Below are 20514 nucleotides of genomic sequence, written 5' to 3' on the forward strand. Positions count from 1 at the left end.
TCCGGATAAGGATAGGACAAGGGTGGGCAACATCTCACCCGGCACTCCTTCGTCCCTGGAAGCTCCAGAAGCAATCTATATTACAGCGGCCCGCGCCGACCCGCCTGTCATCACCTCGTGGCAGCAGCGCACAGCAGCAGGCGCTTACAACAGTCCCTGCCCATACTCTCCAGCGCTGCTGCGTTTTCATCCTCACAGGACAGCTATCTTCCTTCATCTTTACAGCAAAGACAGGAGTAGAGTTCAAAGTTTAGTGGGGACTTATAATCTCTTCATAAATCAAGTGGACAGTTTGAAATACATGCTCCCACTTTCGCGCCATTTTTCATCTGCACGCAGTTTGGGGAGTTCTTATATACAGCAGCACTACAGAAATAGTCCCTGTTCTATATTTCTATTTCCTATCATTTGTATATACAGCCAAGGGTTGCCTATAATCTACATTATACTGGCCCTACACTGGCAGAATCTGCACCACTACGATCTCCCACTAAACTGGAGATGAGCTACAGGAAACCCCTCTGACATTTTAGTGGGGCTTATTTATCAGCATATTAAAAATCTTTACTACCATGCCCATTCTTAGATCCTCTTTTTGAGGGAATTACTTGCATCAGCCATTAACATTATGTACTCAGCACCCAACCTCCTGCTCTTGGGGTTTTTTTTTATTTCTCATGTAATACAATTGATCCCGCGACTCCCCCGGATCTTTTTTTTTTTTTCACATTAAAGCTCGACCTCTACAGTGAGTATTCGCTACTCTGTGGACACATGGATAAGTTCGTGGAGAAAAATTCAGCTACTACTAAAGGTTCTCGGACTCGAACCCACAGTCAAACTCCATCCTCTCCAGTACATATCACTCCAGACCCAATTATGGATACTTCAAAGGCAACAGCCAAAGCTATCTCTGAACTACTAATGCCAACTATTGATACTAGGCTGGCGGCCTTCCAATCTTCTCTGGACCTTATTGTATCTCAAGAAACGACTCATAATACTTGCCTATTCAAAGGTGAGCAGAGAGTCTCTGACTTAGAGGACACGGTCCATGCTTGTCGTGAACAACTGGAGGAAAAGGAGCAACTGCTTGTTACCCTACAAAACAAGGTGGACGATCTTGAAAACCAATCTCGGCATAACAATTTGTGGCTCATTGGAGTTCCTGAATCCGTACGTCTCAACAAACTCTTATGGTTCACATCTGAATGGCTACCTCAGGAACTTAAGTTGGGAAGCTCCTCTTTTAAAATAACGGTGGAAAGCGACCACAGAGTGGGCACCCTCACGTGATGACAACTCCTCAAAACCAAGTCCTGGCATTTTTCGGATCCTCAACTATTAGGATAAATTTAGTATTATGGCAGCCTTCCGCCAAGCAGCTACAGTTAGCTACGAAAATTCCAAACTTTTCCTATTTCAGGACTTTTCTTCAACAGTGGCAGAAAAACGCAGGGTTTTCAATCCGGTCTGTAAGCTATAAATCAATTCGATTCGACCTTCAATATCCTGCCATCCTCCGTTTCTCCATGAGCGACAAGATGTGGGTGTTCAACGACCCCCAGAAGGCTCTCGCCCACATCCATACCTCAGGTTGAGCTATACCTGGTTCTCCTACCGCACCTACCGGAGCGGGGTCATAAGGGACTTTTGAAGTAAGGTTAATATTTTGCCTGTTTTACCTAGGTTATCTAATCTACACCAGTTATGGAGTCGGTAATACTGTATGTTTTGTTATCTGTTACCACGGTGCTGCTCCTGCAAGTTGATGGGCAGTGCGGTGATAGTTTGTTGTTTTTTGATTGGGCATTCAGAGGGGAATCCCTGTGCGCTTTACTTTGGGGGACTTCATAAGTTGCTGGGGGGGATGCCTGCTCGCTGGGACGGGTGTTCTTCCCTCTCCTTCTCATTATATTTATACCAATTCTGGCCGCTTCTTGGAATTGGTTAAATGACCAGTACTACCAATATTACTGCATCCACCATTTCAACCCTAACCTTGTGTACCTGGAATGTTAATGGCCTCAATACACCAATTAAGCGTAAAAAAAAGTGTTAAACCATCTACATAAACTCAAATCACACATTGTATTTTTGCAGGAAACTCACTGGGTTAAAGGGGGACATCCCCCTTTACGTAACCAAAGATTCCCAACTTGTGTTGAAGCTTCCTTCTCTAGGAAAATGAGGGACGTGGCCATCTTATTTAGCTCTCTAATTCAACACGAAATACTAGAGACTATTGAGACCCCAGCGGGCAGGTACCTCTTGGTAAAGGTTATTGTTGAAGGTATAACTTACTGTCTGGTAAATGTGTATGCACCTAATAACTCCAATAGGGCCTTCTTTGCATCACTGCTGATGGCTATAGCCGGCTGGGATGTAAATAACGTCATAGTGGGGGGGGGGGGGACGTCAATGATGTTCACGATGCTTTACTAGATAGATCTCAGCAGCATACATCTTCTCCCACTACTGTTACTAGTGCTATTCAAACACTCATGGATCATTTAGATCTAGTAGACCCTTGGCAATTGCTACATCCCACAGATACTGATTACACGCATTACTCAGATGTCCATAACTCCCATGCAAGAATTGATTATTGGTTGATCCCACACACCTACATACACCTTTCGAAATCAGCCAGATTTATGGATATCTATATCTCAGACCATGCTCCGGTCATTTTTGAATCAACCCTAACTACACCTATCCCTCATTCCTAAAAATGGCCCTTTGGTTCCTACCCATTTCACTCTGAAGATTTTAAAGCTATGCTTTCTGTTTTTTGGTCAACTTATGCCTCAATCAGAAAATGATATTCGTATATGATCACTCGCATGAATCATGAAAAGGGAGAATAGTGAATAGTGATCTGGATTATTTAAGACTTAACTTTTACTTATTATACATTATAAAATATATCCCTCAAAATAGTTCAATGTGAATACAACTTTTCACAGTCCCACACGCCAGGGGACTCCTTGAAAACAAGGGAAGCTGTGTCTACACTAAGTGTCAGACACTAAAGGGTGACAGGAGCCATTATGCCCAATCACCTTACAATTTTTCCACAGTCACACACACAGGGGGACTCTTTGGAAACAAAAGCAACTATGTCTACACTTGTGCTTTCAGTGTCAGACACTAGAGGGTGGCAAGAGCCGATATGCACGAGCACCCTAGGTGTACAGAAAACAGGGTGGCAGTGATCAGTATGTGCTGGCACCCTATATACACAGTGAGGTAAAAAGATAACATATAGCAATGTATACAAAATGCACGGCGGCATAAAGAAAAAAGCATACACAATGATTAGGTGCATAAAAGTCACCGTGCAAGGGGGGTGCACAGCTGCACCTATATCAAGAAGGTGCACGGCGGCACCAAAGAAACCCAGTGTCCTACCCTACAGATGATAGGCTCTTCAGCAGGGGTGTAGCTATAGGGGGTGAAGAGGTAGCAGTCGCTACCGGGGCCAGGAGCCTGACGGGGCCCAAAGACCCCTGTGCCACATAAGAAGACACCAGTATTATAGAAAGTGCATGCTGGTCAAGGTACACTGTTACTCTGGCTGGAGGGAAGGGGTTAGGTCGAGAATTTGGCATGGGGGGGAGGTGCTGTTTCAATTTTTACCTCAGCCAGCAGGAAGCCTATATGCCCCCTGGCCACAAAGCAGAGGGAAGGGGGGCCCAAACTCAACTCTTGCACCAGGGCCCATGAGCCTTTAGCTACGCCCCTGCTCTTCAGACACCTCCGTTTCGCTATTTCTTGGTAGGATGGTCCGGTTTTGATGGTACGAGGTCCTTAGAATATGTGGGAGTCGCAGGAAGATGTTCCTATATATCCCCGGATGACCCTAGGGGCCCTATGTAACGGATCACCTGGCACCCCGACCGGGTACCTCCGTTGAATGAATGCTCCTAGTGCTTTCCGAGGACTCCAAGCACTCCACTTGACACCGTACGCACTGCAGACCCCACGAACCGCCGAAGCTTGGTTGAGGTCTCACCGTCTCCTACCCACCCTGGACCTACGACAAGGCTCCAGGCTCCAGTGGGTGGACCTCTCCTAAAACCAGAGAGCAGGAACAGCCCTTAAAAGAGCTAGTAGTTATAGCCAGGGGAGTATACACGTATAGCAATCCCCACACACATGAGACGAGGCTCTATGTTGAAGGTGAAACAGGAACTGACTGTACTTCACGTACAGCCTCTTTTATTCACAAACCAAAAACATAGTACTGCCCACAGGGGTTTGAAATACAACCAATCAGTAATTAACAACACATACAATGTAACTACAGCAACCAATCGTTCACGCCCCCAGAGGACCAGAATGAAGACTGGGACATAGGACAACATATCCCCACAATGCATCATGGTCTCCTCCCCTCTGTCTGGAGACAACCTGAGGAGCAATCCAATTATCTCTCAGAACAAAGGGAGATCGCCAATACACATGTAGATACAACAGGACAGACATCACCATTTAAACACACAATGGGACAATGGCACAATAGAAACACACCCAGCATTTTCCTCCCAAGCTGACAAGTTACAATTATTATAGATTGTTACAACTTTGTGAGTTTACATTGGCCATACATATAACTTACATTCATTCAAACAGTATAACGTGGGGACAAACCTATCCAAAATTCACTTGAATCGGTTCAGGGGTTTAAAAGTTAGTATATGGCCCATAATCCTGGGGCAAAAAGCCAGCAGCCAGTCCTCTCCAAAACCCAGTGGCGAGGTCGGTTTCGCCACACATCTCCCCCTCCCAGGGAAGACTAACCAGATACCTGACCTCACGGTCAGTACCTGAGTTAGTCTGGCAGTCCAACCACAACCCAATACTGGACCTGTTGAATCTTGGGGCCTGGCTCTGTTCTGTATGTCCCCAGCTGTTGAGTGGGCATCTGCTACTCCTCGCTTCCTTGTGGTTCTCCAGCTTGGAACTGTAGGTACTTGGTGGGCAGAGGCCGACTGCGCTCTGCCCAGATGCCAGCTCTTCCGCTGGGGTAGCCTGTGGGAAGTCCGGCTCTGGAGAAGAGGATAGGGGAGGGCAGAGGCCGACTGCGCTCTGCCCAAATGCCAGCGCTTCCGCTGGGGTAGCCTGTGGGAAGTCCGGCTCTGGAGAAGAGGATAGGGGAGGGCAGAGGCCGACTGTGCTCTGCCCAGATGCCAGCGCTTCCACTGGGGTAGCCTGTGGAAAGTCAGCCTCTGGAGAAGAGGATAGGGGAGGGCAGAGGCTGACTGCGCTCTGCCCAGATGCCAGCTCTTCCGCTGGGATGTGGTCAGGGAATCCTATCCCCAGGACCTTGTTGCAGATCGGCTGTGGAGAGGAGGAATCGCTTACCTCCTCCTCCTGGCATTCCTGCAGGGTTGGTGGGGGATCTGAACCGGCCGTCCAGCATCCCGGTAGGCCTGGTGCAGAGACCGCGGTCCCATCTGCACCATCGGAGTTAGGGGTGCTGTCCCCCTCCTCCTCCTGGTATCCCTGCGGAGATGGCTGGAGATCTGGACCGACCGTCCAGCATCTCTGTAGGACTGGTAGAGAGACCTCGGTCCCATCTCCACCTGCCATCTGTGGGTCCTCCCAGGACCAGTCTGTGAGGTCCCTCAACATTTGCGAGTAAGGACCACCTGCGTCCACACCTGGCAACTCCGGCTGCTGTTGAGGGTCTGGGCCAGCTGCCCAGCATCCCGGTGGAGAGACCTCGGTCCCGTCTCCCCCTGCCTGTTGTGGTTCCTCACAGGACCAGTTTATGAGGACTTCTACCTCTGTAGCTGGTACTGAAGCAGGGGATACTTCAGTCGGGTCTTCCCAGCTGTAGGGTTGTAGGTCTGGGACTGCCACCCAGCTCTCTGGCAGTGTATATTGGGACCGAATTGAGCTGAAGAAGTATTGGTAGTCCTGCTCCAGCTCCCACTCCTTTGTCACTAGAGATGCCAGGTCTTGTCTCACCTCTCTCGCTGTAGCCCAATCATGCATAGCCTCCCTGTAGTCATAGATATCCCAGAACCGGGACGCTCCAGCATCTCCGAACTCCGGTTCTGCGAAGGCCTCAAACAACAGGCCAGGGCCATCAGAATTCTCACCCTCGGGTCTGTCGTGCTCAGCCATCCAGGGGGAGTGCCGAATCACATACCACCAGAGTGCCTGGTAGGCGTCATCTAGCCAAAGCTCCTTCCATACCAGGCTCTCCAGTTCTGTCACCCACTCATTCAGGGGCTTCTCTCCCAGAAGGGGCATTCGCAGGGCCACTCGCATCCGCAACTGCTGTTCCTCACTGGGGAGACACTCGCCCCGCCGCCGCTGGGCATTTTCCAGGGCATCATACCAGACGCCTTTCCGGACTGCATCCCTCCAGTCCGGGTCATCCTCATCCTCGTAGTGGAACGCTGTTTGAAGACTAGCCGATTCCATCCTGCTGTAGCCAGGGGCGCTGTACGGATACTAGCGTTACCCTCAATTTAGTAAATCCACGAACGGTGTCTCCGAGCTGCTTCTCCTCACACTAGGACGCCATCCCACTGCTTGCCACCAATGTAACGGATCACCTGGCACCCCGACCGGGTACCTCCGTTGAATGAATGCTCCTAGTGCTTTCCGAGGACTCCAAGCACTCCACTTGACACCGTACGCACTGCAGACCCCACGAACCGCCGAAGCTTGGTTGAGGTCTCACCGTCTCCTACCCACCCTGGACCTACGACAAGGCTCCAGGCTCCAGTGGGTGGACCTCTCCTAAAACCAGAGAGCAGGAACAGCCCTTAAAAGAGCTAGTAGTTATAGCCAGGGGAGTATACACGTATAGCAATCCCCACACACATGAGACGAGGCTCTATGTTGAAGGTGAAACAGGAACTGACTGTACTTCACGTACAGCCTCTTTTATTCACAAACCAAAAACATAGTACTGCCCACAGGGGTTTGAAATACAACCAATCAGTAATTAACAACACATACAATGTAACTACAGCAACCAATCGTTCACGCCCCCAGAGGACCAGAATGAAGACTGGGACATAGGACAACATATCCCCACAATGCATCATGGTCTCCTCCCCTCTGTCTGGAGACAACCTGAGGAGCAATCCAATTATCTCTCAGAACAAAGGGAGATCGCCAATACACATGTAGATACAACAGGACAGACATCACCATTTAAACACACAATGGGACAATGGCACAATAGAAACACACCCAGCATTTTCCTCCCAAGCTGACAAGTTACAATTATTATAGATTGTTACAACTTTGTGAGTTTACATTGGCCATACATATAACTTACATTCATTCAAACAGTATAACGTGGGGACAAACCTATCCAAAATTCACTTGAATCGGTTCAGGGGTTTAAAAGTTAGTATATGGCCCATAATCCTGGGGCAAAAAGCCAGCAGCCAGTCCTCTCCAAAACCCAGTGGCGAGGTCGGTTTCGCCACACCCTACAATAGCCCTGTTGGTCTAACCACTGAGTGTACCACTAGTTGGGCCCCCGTCCGGAACCTAACCCTGGAATTGCGTTCCCTATTTGGCCCTGAAAAGATCCCGACATGCAAGTTTCTGAGGCAGAAACAGTCCTCTCATCAGAGGAATATAAAAAATGGGCTAGATATATTACACTTGCCGGAGAAGATGTTCACTACCAAGTGTTTGCTGGAAAAGATATTTGCCAGCAAGTACAAAAACAACTGGGAAAAATAGCCCCCAGTGGAATAAAGTGCACAGGTAAGTGCCAAAAAGGGAAGAAGGAAGGGGGACAGATGGAGGACCCCTTCCCCTAGTTGCGGTACATAATTAGAGCCGCTGGCATGAATGTTACCTGGCGTCCGCAGGTGCCCGCCGGTATTTGAACTGTGGCGTCCACCTGTGTGCACAGCGCGCGGTGTGATGACGTCAACGATCACGAGATGTCACGTGCGCATGCGCAGAAGAATTGCCAGGAACCGGAGTATGGCGTGCGTCGTACGGCGCTCACTGCACCTGCGCCAGTGACCACAAGCGAGAGTAAGTCACCGCGCAGGCGCCCCACCCCCGGTACACACGCTCTAACTTTTAAATACACTGCTGACATCGCCGGACACAACAGCCTTAGTGTACAGAGTACTGACTCAACTTATGCCTCAGACAATGAGGGTCACAGGGAAGATATTACCCTTTTTTGGGCCGCCTCTAAGGCAGTTATTCGAGGAAAGATCATCTCCTATGTCTCTCATAAATGGAATAATAGTCAATTATAGCATCTTCCCATCTTTCGCACTGCAAGAAACCACTGGGGTAACTCATTCCCATTTCAATGGCATCCTGAATACATTACTTACCTAGGGGTGAAATTGACAGCCAACCCAGCGCAGTTATATAAGCTGAACTACCGTCCTCTCATTGCGTCAATCACTTCCTTAAATCAATCCTGGCAACATTTTACACTATCCTTTTCTGGTCGCTTCTTGAAAATGGTAGCCTTCCCTAAACTACTCTTTGATTTAAACTCTCCCCCTACTACTCCTCGCATCAGATATTAAACTTCTCCAAAGAACTTTTAGACGATCTATTTGGAATTCTTGATGGAGAAATCATATTAGCCTTTACAAACTACAACAACCTCCAATATTGGGAGGTCTAAACTTCCCAGACATTTCACTATACAACTTGGCTACCAATTTTAGATATGCTATTGATAGGATTGGATGCGATGTAGGTATGGAAAAACTATTTTTTTCCTCACATCTCCCTTTTGGCATTCATGCACTCTCCAATAGCTGAGCTTCCTCCAAATATAAGAGATTTCTCTGTTCTATGGAACACTATACAGGCCTGGCACAAAGTATGAAAATTTCAGCAAATTAGATAGTACATGCACATTCGTTCAACCCTTTTTGGGTCATCCAGGAATTCTAGGGGGTAAACTGCCCAGGATATATACCACCCTAGCATCACAGGGATGTATTTGGATCCTCGATATGTTAAACTCTAACCACTCTATACTCTCCTTTACGGAAGCCTCCCAACGGTTCCCGGCATTTAATCATAACAAATTTATATATCTACAAACACGTAGTTTTGTTCAACATTCTATGAACAATATTCCGGGAGACTCAAGACGGGCATGCCTAAACACTTTCCTTAAAAGAGTTCGATCTCAGATCTCCTCCACTAGTACTATCTACAGATTTCTCAGGCCTCGAATAGATTGGGACATAGCCACCACAGGTCCGGGGAAATGGATCAAAGACTTCCCACACTTGGAAGTCAAAACATTAATAGAGGCCACGTTGAAAATACACAAACACCCCCCAGTCAGCAGCTATACAGATATGGCTCTTATGATATTTCATAGGGTGTATATAACACCAAGCATTAAAAATAAGATGTCTCCTGACGGTACCTACTCCTTCTCTAAATGTAATGAGCCCAATACTGATTTATACCATCATTTGTGGGGTTGCACACGAGTAAGAGATCTTTGGGAGCAAGTTCAATCTTGCCAAACGAGATAAAGCTCTACTTCACATTTGGGCGGCTGCTACTAGAAAAAGCCTTTTACATTAATGGCTTAATCCTGAAATACCCTCTATCCCCTTCATCCAAGCTAAAATAACATTTCTGTTTAATATGGATTGGATATTCACTTTATCAGATAAGGAAAAACTGACCAAACTTTTTTTGAAAAATGGTCTTTATTTATGAAAACTCTTTCCACCTCCATCAAATCTAAACTCATCTCACATTTTGAGCAGACTACATGGTATTTGTACGAAGTTCTTCATGGACGCACACCCATTCAAGTCTTGACTAGCATTTGAGGTTCTCCCAGGGTGTCATGTTCTTGGGATAGGCGCACAGGTTTGGGGGGAGGGAGGGGGGTGGGAAGGAGACTTTGTTCTTGATGTCATTATTAGTTGTTATCTATGACTCTCCATACTTAATGTCAGTTATGCCGAACCTTATCCACTTATTATATTTGTGATAAAACAATAAAAAGATTGGGGGGAAAAAATAAAAGAATCATAGGAAAGAAAATAGTAAGAACAGTCCTCTGGAAAATTCTAATAAATTTAGTCCACTGGAAAGTATGTCCATGAATGAACAGGAAAATCAGGAAGGGATAAATTTAAAACCAGAGGTAGTTGAAGGTATAAGTTAGGCTACTTTCACACCTGCGTTCGGGGCTCCGCTTGTGAGTTCCGTTTGAAGGCTATGACAAGCGGCCCCGAACGGATCCGTCCAGCCCTAATGCATTCTGAATGGATGCGGATCCGCTCAGAATGCATCAGTCTGGCTCCGTTTGTCCTCCGCTCCGCTCAGCAGGCGGACACCTGAACGCAGCTTGCAGCGTTCAGGTGTCCGCCTGGCCGTGCGGAGTCAAACGGATCCGTCCAGAATTACAATGTAAGTCAATGGGGACGGATCCGTTTGAAATTGACACAGTATGGCTCAATTTTCAAACGGATCCGTCTCCGATTGACTTTCAATGTAAAGTCAAAACGGATCCGTTTGCATTATCATGAACAAAAAAAAAAAAAAAAAAAAATTTTTTTTGTTTTTTGTTCATGGTAATGCAAACGGATCTGTTCTGAACGGATCTAAGCGTTTGCATTATAGGTGCGGATCCGTCTGGGCACATACCAGACGGATCCGACCTAAACGCAGGTGTGAAAGTAGCCTTATAGTACTGCAGTTCAGAGAAAAGTTAGAAATAAAACTCCTATACCTAAATATGAATAGACCTGAATCAGATAATGCAAATAAAAATAAGATTTAAAAAAAAGTGTTAAAAAAAAAAAATTTCAGGCCAGACCGTCAAGAAAAGAACGAAAAGAGGGACAAGAGGAAAGAAAATCTCCAAAAGGGAGATTGGAGTAACTGGACAAAAAATATATAACTTAAAGGGAACCTGTCATTAACTTTATGCTGCCCGTGCCCATACTGACGGCAGAATAAAGTAGAGACAGGTGAGCTGATTTCAGAGGTCTGTCCTTTATAAGTTAAAAGTAAGTGGTTGCCGAGAACCAACATCACAATCGGTGCAGACTGGGCCTGGAAAAGAGTCACAGCCACCTGAGAAGAGTCCTGGTTATTCATGAATTCCTGCTCTCCTGCCCACCTGCTGATGGCTGACAGGCTTCTACCTAGTTTTCTCTCTTTCTCTCTAGGAGAGAACTGCCAATCATCAGCAGATGGCGGGCGAGCAGGAGATTATAATAACCAGGACTCTTCTCAGGTAGATTTGACTCTTTTCCAGGCTTGGGCTGCAATGATTATGATGCTGGTTCTCAGCAACCACTTACTTTTAGCTCATGAGTGACATACCGCTGACATCAGCATTTCTGTCAGTAATTTATGCTGCCCTAAGGGAGGTCACCATAAAGTTGATGACAGGTTCCTTTTAAGTAAATATGTATTAACCAAAAGTTACACCATAATTATTACAAAAAGGATTAAAATTTGCACCATCTGCCCAATTTCGTCCATTTGATGCATTTATAGGTATGAAAAAATTCTTACGCAATCTTGCTCCGAAGAAATATTTCTATAAAAAGGAAAATGAAAAAAGCAAGATAAAAAATTAGAAAGACGATGAAAATAAAAATAATAATAAAAATGATGGGTTTTTTTGCACACCAACCTGAAGATTAAATCAAATTTTGATCCGATAAATGAATATTCTGACACTTTTAGAGCTTTTGAAACTCTGGTTTTGAGGGATCTAAGGAAAATAAATCCAAAAAAAAGGACAGCTACTCATAATTTGAGTAAATAGGAACAGAAAAGTATAAGAATGTTACAGATGAATAATGGTGTGATTCTCCGCCCTGCGTTATTTTAGTCAATGAACAATACCATAATGAATCTATGAGACTGTTGAGTGACAAAAAAACTTATGAAAAATCCAATACAGCAATATAGAATAGGATTGAATAAATTGGTACAGAATGGGAAGAAAAAGGGCATTTTAACTATAGAAGAGGCAAATTATATTAATATCCAACATCCTAGAACATCAATTTTTTTTATTTGCCAAAAGTACACAAATCTGGAACCCACCCGCCAGGGAGACCCATAATATCGGGCATTGGAAGTCTGACTTCAAACTTGTCCAAATATGTGGACGTTATTTTTCAAAACTACGTCCAAAAACTCCCAGCTTATTTGAAGGACACCAAACATATTTTACACATTTTGGAGACCATAGAGTGGAAACCTTAATACATCTTAGGCACTTTAGATGTCACATCCCTCTACACTATAATAGAAAATAATAAAGGTAGGGAAGCGATCGAGGAGGAACTGTACAACAGTAGAATTCACATGGAATTTGAAGAAAAAGGTTACAAAATAAATGAACTTGAAAAATTAAAACAAGCAGTAAAGCAAATTGAGAGAAATACGCTTCTACAAAAGGTGACTAGAGATAAGGCAAGTAAAGAAAAGCATGAAATTGATTTCAAAGTCCCTATAATTACTCAATATAACGAAAAGGAGAAACTTTTTTTTTTTTAAACATCATTGGGACATTTTGAAGCAAGATAAAGTTATAGGGAAATAAATTATCCCAACACCTTAGTTTCATTTTTAAGAAAGCAAAAAATCTGGGGAACCTAATCGCTCCTTCTATTAAAATTAATACAATTATGGGTGGAAACCAAAATAGCCAAATTACTAAAAATAAAAAAAAGTTTTTTTTACCCTGCAAAATGTGTAAAGCATGCCAACTTTTAAAACGGAAAAAACCCATTATGGAATTTAATAATGAAAAGAAAACATAAAATTAAGATTCACCTTACATGTCATTCAAGTGGAGTTATTTATATGAAATGCCCCAGTGAGAATTTATATGTGGGAAGAACAAAACGACCACTATATATCAGAATAAGTGAACATATAAGAAATATAAATAAAGAATTTGATGGTCACCCACCTTCACGCCATTTTAGATAAAAACATGGAGGGAAATTTGGGGGCTCTACCTTTGGGAGTATTGAACAAATAAAACCGGGTGCAAGAGGGGGTGATTACATCAAACTTATGTCCGGAAATGAGAGTAAATGGATTTATAATCTAAACAGCCTCGCACCTGCGGGACTGAATCAGGAGATAGAGCTATTTGCTTTACCGTAAACAAAGTAGGATATAAATAAAGCGGAGCCAATAAAACATACACACATATATATATATATACCACATTTTATTATATACAGTTGCAAGAAAAAGTATGTGAACCCTTTGGAATGATATGGATTTCTGCACAAATTGGTCATAAAATGTGATCTGATCTTCATCTAAGTCACAACAATAGACAATCACAGTCTGCTTAAACTAATAACACACAAAGAATTTAATGTTACCATGTTTTTATTGAACACACCATGTAAACATTCACAGTGCAGGTGGAAAAAGTATGTGAACCCCTAGACTAATGACATGTCCAAGAGCTAATTGGAGTGAGGTGCCAACCAGCCAACTGGAGTCCAATTAATGAGATGAGATTGGAGGTGTTGGTTACAGTTGCCCTGCCCTATAAAAAACAGACACCATTTCTGGGTTTACTTTTCACAAGAAGCATTGCCTGATGTGAATGATGCCTTGCACAAGAGAGCTCTGCGAAGACCTACGATTAAGAATTGTTGACTTGAATAAAGCTGGAAAGGGTTATAAAAGTATCTCCAAAAGCCTTGCTGTTCATCAGTCCATGGTAAGACAAATTCTCTATAAATGGAGAAAGTTCAGCACTGCTGCTGCTCTACCTAGGAGTGGCTGTCCTGTAAAGATGACTGCAAGAGCACAGCGCAGACTGCTCAATGAGGTGAAGAAGAATCCTAGAGCGTCAGCTAAAGACTTACAAAAGTCTCTAGCATATGCTAACATCCCTGTTAGCGAATCTACGATACGTAAAACACTAAACAAGAATGGATTTCATGGGAGGATACCACAGAGGAAGCCACTTCTGTCCAAAAAGAACATTGCTGCACATTTACAGTTTGCACAAGAGCACCTGGATGTTCCACAGCAGTACTGGCAAAATATTCTGTGGACAGATAAAACCAAAGTTGAGTTGTTTGAAAGAAACACACAACACTATGTGTGGAGAAAAAGAGGCACAGCACACCAACATCAAAACCTCATCCCAACTGTGAAGTATGGTGGTGGGGGCATCATGGTTTGGGGCTGCTTTGCTGCGTCAGGGCCTGTACGGATTGCTATCATCGAAGGAAAAATTAATTCCCAAGTTTATCAAGACATTTTGCAGGAGAACTTAAGGCCATCTGTCCACCAGCTGAAGCTCCACAGAAAATGGGTGTTGCAACAGGACAACGACCCAAAGCATAGAAGTAAATCAACAGAATGGCTTAAACAGAAGAAAATACGCCTTCTAGAGTGGCCCAGTCAGAGTCCTGACCTCAACCCGATTGAGATGCTGAGGTATGACCTCAAGAAAGCGATTCACACCAGACATCCCAAGAATATAATGAACTGAAACAGTTCTGTAAAGAGGAATGGCCAAGAATTACTCCTGACCGTTGTGCACCTCTGATATGCAACTACGGGAAACGTTTGGTTGAAGTTATTGCTGCCAAAGGAGGTTCAACCAGTTATTAAATCCAAGGGTTCACATACTTTTTCCACCTGCACTGTGAATGTTTACATGGTGTGTTCAAAAAAAAAACATGGTAACATTTAATTCTTTGTGTGTTATTAGTTTAAGCAGACTGTGATTGTCTATTGTTGTGACTTAGATGAAGATCAGATCATATTTTATGACCAATTTGTGCAGAAATCCATATCATTCCAAAGGGTTCACATACTTTTTCTTGCAACTGTATAGCATATAGGGAGGGATAGTATATAGCCTAAAGGGAGAGATACAAAGTGCTTATGGGTAGCTTATGCCAGAATGGTATTAGTCTCCTATGTAATGGGCTAGTTACCATGAAGACAGACGCCTATAAAACTCCAAGTAGTAAGAACCACACTTATCCCTGATGAAGGAATCCGAGCATTCCGAAACACGTTGGAAGTGTGGACTCAGGAGGCATCCGTAGACACGAGCGTGTGACGTCACGATGAAGGTCCGTTCTCCTGGAAACAATAGCGCTGCTTCCCCTCGTGCGCACGAGCTACCGGCCAGAGCCGCACGCTGGAGAACGAAGCTGAAGACTGCACCATCTCTTACAGCGATAGTGAAAGTGAAACCAATTCGGATATATTCTATATATTGGTTGATTCTGTCTTTAAGTCAGCGCGGGTTCAGCTTTCTCAACCATTAGGCTATAAATAACGACCGTACTGGTCTGACATGCAGTGTTCAGACTATGAATAAGCACTGTACTAAACTGTGTCTAAAAATTGTTAATAAGTGATCAGGTTACAACCAAGGACCGTACTAGTCTGGAACACGTAGACTGATTGTTAAGGGTATGAATAAGGACTGCACTGGTCTAAAAAGCATAAGCTGAGTGCTCAGCCTACAATTATGGACTGTACCAGTCTAAAATGCGTGAAGTAGGTGATCAGGCTATAAATAACGACCGTACTGGTCTGACATGCATATGTTGAGTGTTCAGACTATGCATAAGCACTGTACTGGTCTGAAACGTGTAAGCTAATTGCCCAGGCAATGAATAAGGACTGCACTGGTCTGAAACACATAAGCTGAGTGCTCAGGCTATGAATATGGACTGTACTAGTCTGAAATGTGCAAACTAAGTGCTCAGGATATGAATAAGGACCTACAGGTCTGAAACGCGTGAGAGAGTGGTATCTAGAACCATTGGTAGTCAAATAAAGAAGTTAAAGTAATCTGGTGCTGATCTTTCATTGAAATGGATTGTTACTGCTTCTGGAGGCTTCTACAGACACGTGCACCGACAGGAGGAGAGCTTTCCAGTTTGCTTACGATCCAGTAAAAGCACTTATGTAAATTATGTAAAACTGCCGATGCACAGGCCTCCTGCAACCCTATACTGACTAGTTACTGCCATGATGTCAAGGTGACACCAGAGAGCTACTGTTTATTGCCCCACGACCTAGTAAATCAGATAAGAGATATCAAACCCAACACATAAAACAATAATATCAAACCCAACACATAAAACATATTTTTGCAGATGACACTAAGCTGTGTAGAACTGTACAGTCTATGGAAGATGTCCACACACTACAAGCTGACTTGAACACTCTGAGTGATTGGGCGTCAACTTGGCAAATGATGTTCAATGTGGACAAATGTAAAGTTATGCATCTTGGTAGTAATAATACTCGTGCTTCATATGTCCTAGGGGATGTAACACTGGGGGAGTCACTTGTAGAGAAGGATTTGGGTGTCCTTGTAGATAGTAGATTAAATAACAGCACACAATGTCAATCAGCTGCTTCTAAGGCCCCCAGGATATTGTCATGCATTAAACGAGACATGGACTCGCGGGGCAGGGATGTAATATTACCACTTTACAAAGCGTTGGTGCGGCCTCATCTGGAATATGCAGTTCAGTTCTGGGCACCAGTCCATAGAAAGGACACTCTGCAGCTGGAAAAAGTACAGAGGAGAGCGACTAAACTGATAAGGGGCATGGAGGGTCTTAGTTATGAAGAAAGATTAAAATAATTCCATTTTTTTAGTCTTGAGAAGAGACGTCTAAGGGGGAACATGATTAACCTATACAAATATATAAATGGGCCATACAAAAAATACAGAGAAAAACAGTTCCAAGCAAAATCTCCTCAAAAGACAAGGGGGCACGCCTAAGACTGGAGAGGAAAAAGTTCAGTCTCCAGAAGTGTCAAAACTTCTTTACTGTAAGAACTGTGAATCTGTGGAATAGACCTCCTCAGGACGTGGTCACAGCAGGTCCAGTGGACAGTTTTAAAAAGGGGTTAGATGAATTCTTAAAAGTAAATGACATTAATGCTTATGAAAACGTGTAGAAATCTGAGTCTCACTAGTGTACTGTATGTTGGTCCTAGAGGACATAGAAGAGACCTTGTCCTAGCTCTTCTTCTGGGATTCGCGTCCCCACCTATCCCTTGGTTGAACTTGATGGATTTATGTCTTTTTTTCAACTGTATTAACTATGTAACTATCACATCCAACACATAAAACATAATAATATAAAGCCCAACGCATAAAACATTAGGAAATCCCTGATCAGCACCAGGGACCTGTATCCTCGCTGGCAAAGTGAGCAGAAGCTTTGCTGGCACACATCAATGTCCACCACCAAACCTTATCTAATACAGTGAGTGACGTCACCAATATCTGAAGTGTCACCTACCGTCTGTGCCTTATCGTTTCTAAGTAACAACCCAAACATAACCGTGCCGCATATTATCACACCGAGAATGTGAAAGTAATCACCAGGGAGAGTGAAGGATTCTCTAAGGAGTCATTACCATGGAAAGCCCACGGCTCTTTCTTACCGGCTTCCGCTCTTGTTTTTGTGCCCTTTTTACACATTCTGCTTTAATACTGTAAAATAACAGAGGCACTAGGGGCCCAAAACGTTCTTCCGTCAATACGAGGAGACCGGCACTATAAATGACGCATGATAGTTGAAGACCTTGTTTCACATCTACCAACTAATGAGCTTGCCATAGATTTGCCCTGACCACTTTTTTCAAAAACGATGAGACTGTGGTAAAATGGCACAAAGTTTGAAATTTTTTATGCAAAATGTCACTTGTGTGACTTTTCCACCCGTACGGCCTTTGATAAAATCCCCCAGTGTGTAGTGTTTGAATAGTGAGGCGATAGAACTATGTTCTCGTCACACATATCTGCATCCCCATATTCTTACTGGCCTTTGCAACAGCTGCCTGACACGGGTTACTACAATAAAACCTTTCCTATTATTTATTATATGCACTTATATAGCGCTACTATATTCCGCAGCACTTTACAGACATTATCATCACACTGTGGATCACAATCTATGTTCCCTATCAGTATGTCTTTGGAGTATCCGGGGGAAACCCACAGAAACACAGGGAGAACATACAAACTCCATGCAGATGTTGTGCTTGGTCGGAGTCGCACTTAGGACCTAAGTGCTGCAAGGCATCAGTGCCAACCACTTGCCATTTTACCCAGTGGTTTCCCGTCAGGTCATCCTGGCATGTATACAGTATAACATGTGTAACCCTACGTTTACCAGAGTTAAACTCAATTTCTCAAATTTAACCAATATGATGCATCAGTCGGGACGTCCATAATGTATAATCTTTCACAGACAACACAGGAATAATATCACAATAAGAGAGACGACTCATTCACTGTACTTTACTACCCGCTGCTCTCTACTGTGCCCATTCTCCGCCATTTTTTGCCAGTGCCCTTTATGAGCTGCCCTTCTACTGCCATCTCTTCTCTAGAGTGCCCATTCTCTGACAGCTACTCTCTACAGTAACCACTCTGCCAGCTACTCTCTAGAGTGCCCATTCTCTGCCAGCTACTCTCTAAAGTGCCCATCCTCTACCAGCTACTCTCTACAGTGCCCATTCTCTGCCAACTACTCTCTACAGTGCCCACTCTATGCCGGCTATTCTCCACACTGCCCATTCTCTGCATGCTTGTCTAAACAGTGCCCACTCTCTACCAGATGTTCTCTACAGAAGCTACTCTTTACAGTGCCCACTCTCTGACTGCTATTCTCTAGTGCCCATTCTTTGCCATCTATTCTCTATAGCAGTGTTTCCCAACCAGTGTGCCTCCAGCTGTTGCAAAACTACAACTCCCAGCATGCCCGCACAGCCAAAGGCAACAGCTGGAGGCACACTGGTTGGGAAACACTGCTCTATAGTGCCCATTCTTTGCCATCTATTTTCTATAGTGCCCATTCTCTGCCAGCTACTCTCTACAGTGCCCATTCTTTGTCATCTATTCTCTACAGTGCCCATTCTCTAACAGCTACTCTTTATGGTGCCCACTCTATGCCAGCTTTTCTTCACACTGCCTATTCGCTGCATGCTACTCTCAACAGAGCCCACTCTCTACCAGAGGTTCTCTACAGAAGCTACTCTTTACAGTGCACATTCTCTGACTGCTATTCTCTATGGTGTCTCTTCTCTGACCAATGTTCTCTACAGTGCCCTTCTTCTGCCATCTACTCTCTACAGTGCCCATTCTCTGCCAGATGTTCTCTAGAGTGCACATTCACTGCCAGCTACTCTTTACAGTGACCACTCTCCGCCTAATATTCTCTACAGTGCCCACCATCCACCTGTTATTCTCTACAGTGCCCATTCTCTGCCAGCTACTCTCTACAGTGCCCAATCTCTGCCAGCTACTCTCTACAGTGCCCAATCTCTGCCAGCTACTCTCTACAGTGCCCAATCTCTGTCAGCTACTCTCTACGGTACCCATTTTCTGGCAGCTACTCTCTACAGTGCCCACTCTCTGCCACCTACTCTCTACAGCACCCATTCTCTGCCAGCTACTCTCTACAGTGCCCAATCTCTGCCAGCTACTCTCTACAGTGCCCAATCTCTGCCAGCTACTCTCTACGGTACCCATTTTCTGCCAGCTACTCTCTACAGTGCCCACTCTCTGCCACCTACTCTCTACAGCACCCAATCTCTGCCACCTACTCTCTACAGCACCCATTCTCTGCCAGCTACTCTCTACAGTGCCCACTCTCAACCACCTACTCTCTACAGCACCCAATCTCTGCCAGCTACTCTCTACAGTGCCCACTCTCTGCCTGCTATTCTCTATGGTGCCTCTTCTCTGCCAGATGTCCTCTATGGTGCCTCTTCTCTGCCAGATGTTCTCTACACCTGCCATCTACTTCTTCTACCATCTACTCTCTACAGTAACCACGCTGCCAGTTACTCTCTACCAGTTATTCTCTACAGTGCCCATTCTCTGCCAACTATTTGCTATGGTGCCAGCCTTCATCGTCATGTTCATCCCGCTATGGCATAACCTGTACAGCTCCTGGTGCCCTATAGCTATAAATGCAAAACTACATGGAAACCCCACTGTCAAGGTACAGCAATACATTAAAAGGGTCGCCAGCGCTGCAAACTCCAGGGTCTTCAAGGATCAGCTGCTCACTTACCTTCCCCGGTGTATACCCCGAAACCATACTCTCTTCACCCCAAGTCCCAGAGCCTTCCGACTCAGAATCTGCATCAACCCTAAGGGCGCCATCAGACCCGTATACCAAGCCCAGCAGTTTATCCACAGAGAAAACGCCCTCGGTGCCTTTAAATAAACCAGACCCTTAACTCGCTAACACCGCCCACAGTGGGCGTTACCTGGACGGATTCTTGTTTGCTGTATGAGGGGGAGATATTTGAATAACCCCGCCCACTTGTTGGGTTACCTTACTTTTAGAGGTCACTTAGGGACCGTCTCAAATGTTTGGATCCGAAAAGGGAGCGACGGTTGGCGGGAGCTCAGTGCGGCCAAGTGTCCAGGCTAGGCTCTGGCGCTGATTAACCCTATATTGTTCGGAGCAGGGACCTAGTGTTTGCTATGCTCCTGTCACGTGAATG

The 20514-nt window shown here is 44.7% G+C and overlaps 1 protein-coding gene across 1 annotated transcript in view; it reads right to left on the bottom strand.

Annotated features, from left to right (window-relative positions):
• Positions 1 to 20214, bottom strand: part of ACSF2 (acyl-CoA synthetase family member 2) — a 183074-nt gene extending 162860 nt beyond the window's left edge. The window contains exon 1 of the mRNA XM_040437968.1: positions 20076 to 20214. Coding sequence (XP_040293902.1) covers positions 20076 to 20167 — 92 coding nt within the window. The 5' untranslated portion in view covers positions 20168 to 20214. The remainder of the gene's footprint in view (positions 1 to 20075) is intronic.
• Positions 20215 to 20514: the final 300 nt, after the last annotated feature.

The sequence above is a fragment of the Bufo bufo genome, chromosome 6, assembly GCF_905171765.1.
Source record: "Bufo bufo chromosome 6, aBufBuf1.1, whole genome shotgun sequence".
NCBI lineage: Eukaryota > Metazoa > Chordata > Amphibia > Anura > Bufonidae > Bufo > Bufo bufo.